Raw genomic sequence first — 12,586 nt, 5'->3', positions numbered from 1 at the left:
ACGCAAAGAATGAATTATATGAAAGACCGCTTAGACAAAACACTTGCGCATCGCTGTCGCTAAACAAAGATTCTCAGACAGAGGATGACCACCCACATCAACCCAACACGGTAAAAGAAATGCAGGTGGAACTCCACCATATCAAGTCAAACAATGAGGACTTGGAAGCTTGCTTGTGAAATTCTGGATTCTCTGAGTTTACAGTGACGGGCCGCACCAAAGATTATATCGAAAAAGTGATACTGACCCGCTTTGTCTCAGACACCTCCTCGAAGATGTTGGTCATTGCGGAGACGCACAGATCTCTGGCCCCAAGACCTATACCAGAGGCACAGGCCAAATTTCTTAACTATCGAGATAGAGATCAACTTTTATGACTGGCCAGAGAGGCGAAGGAGATTCAATCTGAAGGGACAGGCATTTCGTTTTTACTTCAAAAACATGTGGTAGCCCAGGTGCCCCATCATCACAAGATAATGCCAATAGTAGATAATCGATTGAGGAAGTGGAATGAGGGACTTGTAGTGGTCCTACCTGAACATGATGGCCTGCCAGTGTCCTGTCCGATTGACTGGAGTCTCATCACCTGTTTTAGTTGGAAAAGATTGCCGAGGCCAGGTGCCCTACTCTGAGGACACCACATACCTTCTGACCATATTGTGTTTGCTGTTGGTGGGTTCATTTTACTAGTACATGTTTGAGTCTGCTAAAAGATATAAAAGTAGGTGGGGGTTTAAAGGATAGGACTTCTTTAAGATTAAGTACATCCTTTATGTCTTGATTATGGTCTCCAGAAGAAGTCAGTAAATTGGGAGAACGGCTCCAGAATGGAGCCGATACCAGATACTATAGATCTTCCCCTAGGCATAAATCTCAATTGGTGTATTTTAGGTCAAATATACATATATCGTGAAATAGGTTTGTCCGTCTGTAGGAACTCAGCCTCATTTATAATAAGCAAATTGTGTTTTCAATGCCCTCTATCACTGTTTATTACTCAATTTTAATCTAAGGGCAAGGGATCTTTGGAGATCTTCAAGTAATTCAGATCATCATTCAACCATCTTGGTCATCCATTCCTGTAATCAGAAAAGCAAAGCAACTATATAGCTTGCCCTTTGTCAGCCGGCTTTATGATCTGTTGGTAATGAGCTTATTCTGATCTAACTTCCAATAATCTTATACTTTGTAATAAATGTTATTTAAAACTGATTTGGTTCCCTATAAAGAGCTCTGATACCGTCGGGTCTTTACAACTCTATATAAAACTCTTCAAATGACTCCATTTGGCAGTGGAAAAGAATAGGCGTCTATGGTTCTTGATACAGATTGTAACATCCGTAAGTAGTACCTGTTTAAATTAGTCACTTCTGGATGGATCAAGTGTGGGGGAGGGATAAAGGTAGAATTTTTCTTAAGGCCTGTGTTGTTTTCTAGTGGATAAACCTCTTACTGTATTGAAAAAAACGTTTAACCTCATTTCCGAAAGAATTTTGCCAGTTCAGAGTATACCATGAGCTCATCACCATCACTGTTGGCGGCAAAACAGAAACCTTTATTTAGTATGCCATGTTCTTTACTGTTTAATATTTTATCCATCAGAATAATAACTAGTTTATTGCACGATTGATAGAGACGTGTTGTTCCCTCAACTGCCTCTGTGTCTGTGGTGGTGATGCTGGAGGGTTCCAATGCACCTGTGATGAGCCTGGTCTTTTTAAGCGGCCTCTTCGTTTTTATATAAAAACGAACCACAATTGTTACTTTACGGATAATATACATACCAGAAGGAAATCAGTGGAAAAGCCCAGGGGACTTGTGGCCAAAATGGCATTGGTGGTCTAAAACGTGGTGGCTGAGAAAACCTCATCAGCCCTCGTACGGATAGTTGAAAAACTGGTCCCGATCGAGTTTTTCTTAACTACTCCCATCTCCCGAACTGGACTGCCAGTCATGTGATCTATATAGTCGTGATTTTGCCCCTTTTGCTGTTGACTTTTCTGAAGTAATCTTTTGTGATGTTTGAGTAGACTTTCTGATGGGAAAAGGTTGAAACCAAACATTTTATTTAACATAAGTGGACTGTAATTACAGCTCAGTCTGCTCCTCTCTGACATGCTGAGAGAGTCAGTGTTATTATCTTTTCCATGGTAAGAATAACAAGCATTAGAAAGGCAATCGATCTCACATTTTTTGAGTTAGAGCTATTGGCATAGCTCAACAGCTACCAGAAAGAAATTGCCACTTTGTAGGTGAAGAACAGAGCATTGCGACGTGAACGGCCTGAAAGCCTAAAACAATGTTGATAGCCAACAAAATAAAAAGGCAGATCAGGATGACCATGAGAGAGCGTGGACTTATTGGGATAGCCAACGCAAGCAAACAATGAGTGAAATCGACTGGGCGTGACCCAAGCATGCAAAGGCAGGAGAATCAGGCCCAATGCACTAATAAAAACCCCGTATTTCTAAATGGCACAACAACGAACAAATGTCAATTCATGGGCATGCCAAAAGCCGATAGAGGAGATAACAACAGGTCTTGCAGACAGCGCATGCGCACTGCCTACGCTCAACCTAAAAAGTCAATATTGTGCTGTCATTTTTGAAAAAATATAAAACGGGGGCTAAGGGTTTCATGTGCATGTTGCATACTCACAATCATATTTTTGATGTGTGTGCAGTTTTACCCTAAGAAATACTATGTGAAAAAGCATTGTTTAATGTTTGTCTCCTGATTCTCTATACATTGTCTACAGCAGGTCCATCCAAAATGGGAACAGAGTTCTCAATACATTGTCTACACCAAGGCCGCCCAAAATGGACACATAGTTCCACAAAAGGACAACTAGGCTTTGTAATTAAAAAATGTTTCTATAAATGTATAATAATATATATATATATATATATATACACACACACAGTACATTCAGAGAGGGTCAGTCCGTAAAAAAAATTCCGACACTTATCTATGGCATTTACTAGGACTAAAATCTCCTTTTATTTTACTCCTACACACTGGAGACCACAATAATGTTTGGCAATCTACCAGTAGGTCTTTTTAATATTTACCCATCTGCATTCAGCTTTTGTTTCATCCCATAATAAAACTTTTAGGCCCCTACTATCACACTGCAGTCGACATTTCCACTGTATAGAGCACCCCTATTTAACAGGGTTGTAGCCCAGACTGATAGTATTCTTCTAACACGGTGAAAGGCCCTGTGATGAAGCATGCCACCTCTGGGTGGGTAATGTCATGACAATGTCCACTGTTGTTTGAGACTTCGGATGGTGTAGCCTGGTTTTCCTGCATCTCTCTAATTTGCCCCTAATGAGATATATACCCCAGTAGGATGATTTCATGGTCTCCAGCCCAAATGAAAGAATGAAGCTCCCTGGCTGTGCAGCTACCCAGTCCCTACCAGTTATCCTTTTTCTGTTCCCCTGCATTTTTTTTTAAAAGTAAGGTAGAGTATGCAAATCTCAATAATAATAATAAATGTGGTTTGAAATTCCTTGAGTAAGATAGTGATCAGAAATTGTGTACTAATCACAAGTTGAAAACAAATGAAAGCCTCTATTAAACTGTGAGGCAGCAGAGAACTTAAACCAGCCAACATGTGTTTTGCTGCTCATTGGTGCGCAGGCCTGGTGATTTTTCAAGGCTGTTTAAGTATTATTAGTTACAGAATTACAAGAATTACATGCATGCACATACATATGTCACATAAATAAAAAATGAAAAGTAGAAGCAAAGGATACATTTAGGATCAGTCTGGAACCAATACATAAGGGTTCCTTCTCAAGCAGACCACTCGAAGTATGCATCAGTTTGTGCCACCAAGGCATGAATCCCCGAAGTGTATTTGCACATCTTAACCCTAAACTGGGAGATAAAGCAAGGATACTCAACCCCCATAAATCTTTAGCATAAACAATTCGACAAATTGATTGTATTTCTTTACAATCCTATTTTATTTTCCCTGAGCTTACAGCATTGTTTTAGCGTAATTTTGCAAGAAATCATGAACACCGTTTTTGGTTGTAGGACGCCGATCCTCTGTGTTCTCAAAAAAATTACAAACATCATAGCACTGCATGTGATCACAAACAGTAAATATCATACATAAAGTGGATGCAGATGGTACAATTGTTTTTCTTTTGAGATATATTGGTGCTTTATTGATCTGTGTGATCTACATACAGCTACACAGTGTTAAAGGGCTGACCCTTTTATTTAAAAATATATATATAATAATTATAACTCTGGCAGGACCTATGTGCGATCGCAACTGTTATAACTATATTGTACTATTTATAATCTAACCCTCCACCATTGCGTCCACTGAGCTCAGTTCTGACTGCTCGATTTAGCTACCACAAAATTAAGGTGATACGAGTGAGCAACTCTACATCGTAGATTGAGTAACCAGTGTCATAATTTGTAGACAGTGCTTAGAATCTGGCCTGATGTTTACCGGTCCCTGCTAGTTCAAGTATCTAGGAAGAAGTCTGACACCTTCCTTGCCTCTAGTATAATAAGGATCAGTAAACTGGAGACTATTTTAAGCTATTCATTGGCATTTAATTACTGGAAGGACCACAGCAGTGTATTCCGCAGGCCAGCCGTATATTCAAAAGAACCCTTTCCTCCGTGCAATCTTGGCTTCAATACACTCTCCTCTCTTGGCATCTCTTTAGCTAAATCGTTCTCATTTGTCCTCGACCACAAAATAAGTGTGTGCAAACCCACATATATTAGCTATATATTAGCTGGCTAAAACCGGTTAGCTCATGGTGCAATCTCACCTTGATGATGCCAATACCATGCTAGCTGGCCTCCCCAAATACTCGGCAGCACCTTTCAGTCATCTTGCTGCACACTTGGCGAAGGGAGCAACAAATTTGACATTACATCCATTTAAAGAGACCTACCCAGGCTGCTACATGAGGCTAGAAATTAATTCAAAATAGTCTGTTCCATCGCAAGGCGATTCACCTTGGCTGGCCCTCCTAATCATACATAAAAAACAAGTTCCACATCACAAGAGGCCAGAGAAACATTAGACACAAAATACTATTTCACGAAACTGAAGAAAAAAAATATCAAAAACTCCCTAAGTTTTCTCCTATCAAGCCCCCAAGACTTATAATACCCTCCTCGAAGAACTGTGATGCAATGCAAACTTCCTAGCCTTCTGTGAGGCTCCAAAAGCTCACTTTTCACGCTCCATCTGCAACAGGATAATTATTGGACCCATCCCTTGCTACGGTAGCTTCTGTTCTTGTTCTATATTCCTCGCAATTTTGCATCTTTGATGTGAATCTCTTTGCTGTTATCTAGTTCTATTAAATCTGTCTTTCTATGTGAAGTGCTGTGCTACCCCTGAGGTGAAGTCCGTGCTATATAAGCAGCATCATAAATAAAATAAATAAAAAAATTCTGCCACCTGTAATGATCATTAAAAGACCTTACCCTCCACAAACGTACCCAAACAAAACACTCACATAAGGATCTTAATTCATGACATGCAAGCACACTACAGCTGAACACTCTTCTTCAGAGTCCTAGATTATGTGTAATTACGAATTTATTAGAGATTTCCATGCTGTAATGTGCAGTATTACTGCTTAGAGATCAGGCAAAATAAATATTTCACTACATATAAAGCTTTGCAAAAAGTCTAGATAGAGGAAACACATATAGGCGGTCATATCCACTCACAATATAAAGGATTCATTCAGAAGAAAAGTGTAAAAAGAAAAACAAGGCGCTGTGTTTTGTTAAATAACTAAACAAGGTCATACATGTTGCCTTTACACTAGTGTGCGGTTTTCAATTAAAACATATTTAAGAATGGGCACCAGTTCCTGGATCACGGTTACAATCCAAGAACCAGTGCTGCAGTACCCACTAAGCACAGTGCATTTCATTGTTCCTATTTTGAACTTACCAAAAGACATCAATGTCAAGATACAACTACATGAGGATCTGAAGAGAAATAACTGAATGCCTCTTGACTTCTCAAAAAATGAAAGTTATCTATGTTTGAATAAACCTTAAGAGTGTATCCTCGTATTGGGACATGCAAATTGTGCCACGACCCCAGAGTAAAAAAAATAAAGAACCTCACTGTCATGTTTGAGTCGGACCTTGACAGCACCTTTCAGGTATATGACATTGTTAAGAATACAGATGGCTAGGTCATGATGCTCAGGAAAGCCCTGTCGCAGTTACCTATCGACTGCAATTCGGGAGGGCCTGGTTAATGCCTTGCCTGGTTTACTGTACCACATACAATGGTGATCCCCCCAATTTGTTTTTTTTTTTACAGAATTCCCAACAGATCCAAAACTAATTCAGATTAAAATACAAATCAACATTCTGCAAGAATCTCAGAAAAAAAGAAGCACAGAATAAAAAGGCTGAACGCTCTCCTAATAATTCCAGTAGCACTCATAGTCAAGTTCACAATTCTCTCTCTGCTCTCTCATAAAGTCTAAAAGGGCCAAAATATCTCTAACTCAAAATTATAATCCTATTATGCAAATGAGATTAAAAAAATTAAACGGTGGTATTTTCCTTGTTCCCCTCAATAAGGGTCCCAGAGAGGTAGCCCTGAAGATGTCACTTATTTAATAATGGCTTCAAACTGAACACCATCATCCTAGCAGCCGTCATCACAGCGTCATGCGATCAGGAATATAACCATTAAGTGGATAAGAAACTGACAGCATACTGGAAAATCATGAATCTGTCAGTTCACCTGCTCGCCCTACCAACCAAGGGCATGATGGATTTAAGTCTCAATTAGCGATGGATGACTTTGGTGCTGAAAAGTCATCATAAAGTGACACTTAAACATCTGAATATGGTTGAAGGCATCTTTGAACAACTGCATTATGTTTTGGAGAAGGACTAAATGAACAGACCATGTCGGTTATAGGGGGAAAGCTGACCCAAAGAGGGTAGAACCCTGCAGTCCTCACCTCCGGAGTCCGGCGAAGTTTTGCCTCTTGTAGTAGTGCAGTAGCAGGGCTGTGCGCTCCCTGCAGCGCCGATAGTCCACCTCGAAGCACTCGTCCTGCAGAGCTGCGTTCATCTCCTCGCCAATCCGTGCCCACACGTGCCTTGGCTCCTTGAGGGCAAATGGGTTCTGCATCACCACCTTGCGCAGCAGCATAATGTCGTGTTGCGCTAAAAAGCGCACCTTCTTTTTTCGGGTGGAGCCGGGGGTGCAGTATCCCTCCACTGCTGCGCGCGCACACACACACACACAAACAAAGCGCATCGGTCAATTAGTATATAATTAAGAATTACGGTACACAACACAAACTGTCTGTCGCTTTAAATAACATCAGTTTAGTAAAGCGGTTTAGAATATTTGTACAAAACAAAGTGTTCAACATTTTAGACACGATAACATTATATGTATTTTCTTAGCATGTATGTCTAATACTGCTAGACAGATTATGGTGCGTTTTGAGGAAACCCTTGAGACGTAGCTCGATAAATATAGTTATGGTACCATTAATCCATATACCTACTAGTAGGCAAATGCATATTCTCAAATTGAAATTATTAAACATTCCTACGTACTACAGCCAGCCAACCAATGAAGCCAGTAGGGCTAGAAATGAGTCTGTAAAATGCGTTTAAGAAGTCGATGTGTTTGGGAAAGAAAGCCATTAAAAAACCATCAGGTATAGCACACAGACAGCCAGCTATTAGAGGTGCATGGTGACGGTGGGGCTGGTGTCCAAGTCAGTCACGTGTCTGGCCTCTGGAATTCAAAGGCGAATTAGACAGGGGAAGAGTTAGTCACATTGCACTTCCCATTTGAAATGTAGGTGCTGCCATGGGCCAGTCCGAGATGCCGAACGTCGAAGGCGGTTTAGGGGGGAGTAAGACGTAACTGGTGGATGCCAGTAAAAGGCAGCTGGAGAATGGGGCTTAGCGGTAAGACATTAATGCTGGTTCCGAAAAGCGGGTTGGATTGAGGTAGGGGAAGACAGATGGCAGGAAGATTGCGAGTAGGCTGCATATACGAGCAGGTACTGCGTTAGGTAGGTGAGGCTGTGGCGAGGTCCGTACCACGTCTAACGTTCCCAAACTAACGACTCAAGCCGTGCCACAGCACACAACGGCGTTAATGCCTATGCCCCCTGCATGCACCCTATTTGGCCCAGCGCAGTCAAAAGCAACTTTTTACTCTGCTCGCCCAGTGCGACTACCTACTTCTTATATACAATATCCCCATTCAGCACCCAGTGACTTCTCTGTGTCTCGGACCGTTCTGCCTCTGAAGAGCTATGCCCTGTATAAATCAAGTACCGCGTAGGTCTGGACCAGTAATGTCGTATCCTCCTCTATGTTTTATTGGAAGTTTTATCATGCGCGTACATGACCCAAGGGAAACGGAGCGCTATACAGTACACAGGTGACAACCAATACAAATGGTGATTAAGGAGAACGAACGTATCTGGTGACAGTTTCAAGTTACGTGAGGTCATAGCAAAGGGAATACAAGTGGGGAAGGCAGCATATTAATCACCACGAGGGGCATCTCCCTGACCTCCATTCCATACAATAAAAAATAAGATATTAGGACATTTAATATCTTTTAAAGCAGGGAAGATAGCAGATGCATCCAATGCCCTTCATACAAAAAAAGATTCATTTGCACATTCTACCTCAGTTGTCCCTCACCCTAATATCCAGCACCGTCCACACATTCATCCTCCAGACATGCAACACTTGCCCCTCCTAGTTTCCAGGAACGCTTTACCTCTGCATGCCGCTAATATCATTGCTTTCACCCCTCTCTACCTTTCTCACGACATCCCTGCTCCTCGCCCAGTGGTGAATTTTAAACAGCATCGCGTTACGCCCCTATCCACGTCTCTTCTCGTCACCTGTCAAGCAGGGGCCCACCTCTCTCCCATATCCTCCACATCATGGTCCCTTATATTTGGCATTTTATGTCACACCGAAATGGATTTGTTCAACATTTTCTATTTACATGCAACCAAAAATATAACCCGAGCCTCGCTCTGTGGTCACCCACAGCCCTGCGCCCTCACCCCCACTGCTGGTCTGCACTAGCCCTACGGGGTCCATTGTTGTCACTCCTTGGTCAGACAGGAAGCACACAGACCTCTGACGCAACCAATCAGCGCGATCACGCCAACGTGTACAACCAACTTCCCCTCAAGTGTAGCCTAAACAAGCCCCACCTACACACACCAAGAGTGATGGGTAAAAAACAGAGACTACTATTACAACAGTTGAATATATTCAGCAAATTAGGGAAACACCAATGTTTCTTTATTGAAGATCGTAGCAAGCTTTCTGTCACTGGTGACGCAAATGTTTCGATCCTGGACTGTCGTTCAATGTAGGGACCTCATACATGGCAACATTTTAGAGCAGAAAAGTGGTAGATTTTGAAAAAAATAATCGGAGTGACTTTTTTTTTTATCCATTAACTTCTATTGAAGTTGAGGCAATTTCGGGCAGGGGATAGCCAAAATAAAGCCATTTGTGGCTTAAAAATCGGTATTCTAGAGTATGAATTGGGGCTATTGGCATGTATGGGACCTATTACCAGATGTATGTGTAAGGGAAGTGTGTTGGACGATATCTATTTATGTTGCAAGGAAAATGTTGATAAGTACAGGTGCACAATGTTTTTGTGCATCGACTGTCGCCCAATTCTCCTTCTGGATTCACAAAGTTCCACCACTGGTACTGCCTATTTTCACAAAAGGCACCACCTGCTGCCATAGGCATGCCTGATTACTTAAATGCGCAGTGGGCCCCTTAAGACGGCGGCCCCCTAGAGCCGCTTCAGGCACCTCCCCCAGTGTTGCCAGAATTTTAGACCCATCCCAAGCCCAAAGCCGCTCAAATATAAGCCCAAATTAAGCCCAACCAGACCAGTTTCAGCTCAAAAACCAGCCCAAACTCGCAACTCTCAAATTATGCATCAGAAACCACTTAAAGGATGAATCTAAATTCTATTCAATATACAGATAGTGGAAGGGGGTTAACTGGGCACCTGTGTTAATGCTACTCATTTTCATGATCCATCACCACTGTGACATTGCAACTTGTAACAGGCACTGCTAAAGCTACAATAGTAGAAAACACAGAGATTGAAAAAGGCAGAAATAGTATTATGTGCTAATTACTGCTCTCTCTAATTTGTATTTTAAGCAGCTCCCAAAGGTAATGCCTAGTAGCCCCCGTTTACCCCATAACCCTAAAACCCCCTCCCTCCTTCCCGAATGAAGTCTGACAACCTCACTGCTATTTCATCTACAGCATATTTGTCAACATTTGGAAACAAATAAGAGGGAGATTCAGAGACAAACCCATGTTAAAATAATTACTCCTTTAACTTGTATCTTGTTTGGGGGGGGTACTTTAAGAAGTAATTACGTAAAATAGTAGACTTTTTAGCTTCCAAAACGTGTAGTCTTCTGCCTAAATTGAATAATAGTACCACCTATGGGAGAGGATGTGGCTTTAGATTTAGGATTTAGGCCCAGATCTCTGTACTGGGGTGAATGTATGACATTGTTCTGCATTCTGTCCATCAACTGTTGTTTTTGCATTTGTCACCCAGAGTGGGAAGGGTATGACCAGACGTGGTTCCCGTGCTCTCCATGCCACTGGAGTCAAGCTATCCTGGCTGAAGAGGGGTGAAACCCCGAAACTGGTCCTAGGATGCTTGTTTCCAGTCCAGGGAGGACCTAGCTTGGCAGTTCGGGCTGGACTGTACCCATGAGGCACAGGGTCAAGACTGATTTGCATATGGCTGTGTTCAAACTGGAACGGCATGGTGAGCAAAAAAACTATGGATTTAGGCCCAGATCTCTGTACTGGGGTGAATGTATGACATTGTTCTGCATTCTGTCCATCAACTGTTATTTTTGCATTTGTCACCCCGAGTGGGAAGGGTATGCCCAAACGTGGGTCCCGTGCTCTCCATGCCACTGGAATCAAGCTATCCTGGCTGAAGAGGGGTGAAACCCCGAAACCGGTCCTAGGATGCTTGTTTCCAGTCCAGGGAGGTACTAGCTTGGCAGTTCGGGCTGGACTGTACCCATGAGGCACAGGGTCAAGACTGATTTGCATATGGCGGTGTTCAAACTGGAACTGCATGGTGAGCAAAAAAACTATGGATTTAGGCCCAGATCTCTGTACTGGGGTGAATGTATGACATTGTTCTGCATTCTGTCCATCAACTGTTGTTTGTTTTGCATTTGTCACCCCGAGTGGGAAGGGTATGCCCAGACGTGGGTCCCGTGCTCTCCATGCCACTGGAATCAAGCTATCCTGGCTGAAGAGGGGTGAAACCCCGAAACCGGTCCTAGGATGCTTGTTTCCAGTCCAAGGAGCACCTAGCTAGGCAGTTCGGGCTGGACTGTACCCATGAGGCACAGGGTCAAGACTGAGCAAAAAAACGATGGATTTAGGCCCAGATCTCGGACTGGGGTGAATGTATGACATTGTTCTGCATTCTGTCCATCAACTGTTGTTTTTGCGTTACTGCCACAGCCATGTGTTGGAGGCAGCAGCAGTGTGCGCTTCCCTCACACAGAACAGGTAACACACAGACAGTAGCACAGCAACCTTCACTTATTTATTTGTGATTATTATATAGCAAGAGCTAGATCCAAAGTTATCAGAACACTTTACAACCGCAAATGTTCACATGATTCAGAGTGTTTTACTTGTAATATAGCACTCATTCCTACTCTTACTATAAATGAACTTACTTCAATTTGTGCTTGCTTCTACATAATGCGGCCAGGCCCCACAAGTCGACGGCCACAGCAGCACAGGGCTGCACCACCAGGCCGTGTCTGACAGTCTGAGACCCGAGAGAAAAGTGAAACAGTGCATAGCTGCCAAGGTTTCAGATTGCTTATGTGTGATATTTTCATAATTTCAGTATAATTATGAGTGACATTCAAAGACTATGAGTTACACTTTCTTGCGAGCAAAAATCAAGTAAAGAAGATGAGGGAAAAATATATAACAAATTACAGCCATTTCAGCAACAAGAAACTCTACGAAGATCTTAAAACTATTGCAAAGCACCAGAAATGGAAGGGCCCTATTCAACATGAAAACAGACTGCACAGTTGCCACGTTTTAAGAGTGCTTATGTGTGACATTTTCAAGGTTTCAGAGTACATATGAATGACATTCAACTGTTAAATGTATGACACTAAGAGTGACACTTATTTGCGAGCAAAATCAAGAAATTAAGATCATGTAAACAGATAAACATAAGAAATGACACTCATTTAAGCAAGGACAAGCTATGAAAAGAAAATGAAACTGATGCAAATCACCTGATCGTACTGACAAACGGTTGTATACCCACAATCTAATCCTATATGATTTTACACTTGTGATCACCACTGCTGCTTTCAGAACCACTGAGAATTTGCACTGACAGTGTAAAATTGCCAGACCATGACTGGGTCACAAAGGGCAAATGCTAGCAGCAGTATAACTTAAGTTTACACAGTGCGCTATTTGTGTCTTTAAAAGCAGCCTCACCGTG

General features: G+C 42.1%; 1 protein-coding gene across 6 annotated transcripts in view; it reads right to left on the bottom strand.

Annotated features, from left to right (window-relative positions):
* The window catches only part of LOC146810040 (uncharacterized), a 48,677-nt gene extending 39,519 nt beyond the window's left edge, over positions 1 to 9,158 (bottom strand). The window contains exons 1-2 of one of the 6 annotated variants that reach the window (XM_085616921.1): positions 9,087 to 9,158; positions 6,993 to 7,257 (exon numbers count right to left, since the gene is read on the bottom strand). In XM_085616921.1, coding sequence (XP_085473047.1) covers positions 6,993 to 7,257; positions 9,087 to 9,123 — 302 coding nt within the window. In that variant the 5' untranslated portion in view covers positions 9,124 to 9,158. Of the gene's footprint in view, positions 1 to 6,992; positions 7,258 to 8,241; positions 8,352 to 8,791 lie in introns of those variants that run through there. The other 5 variants (XM_085616922.1, XM_085616925.1, XM_085616924.1 and 2 more) reach the window with 5 other exon arrangements.
* Between the last annotated feature and the right edge of the window lie 3,428 nt (positions 9,159 to 12,586).

This window comes from Triturus cristatus, chromosome 7 (genome assembly GCF_964204655.1).
Source record: "Triturus cristatus chromosome 7, aTriCri1.1, whole genome shotgun sequence".
In the NCBI taxonomy this organism is placed as follows: Eukaryota; Metazoa; Chordata; class Amphibia; order Caudata; family Salamandridae; genus Triturus; species Triturus cristatus.
The sequence above is the reverse complement of the archived record's forward strand: the minus strand, read 5'-3'. Positions and strand labels throughout refer to the sequence as shown.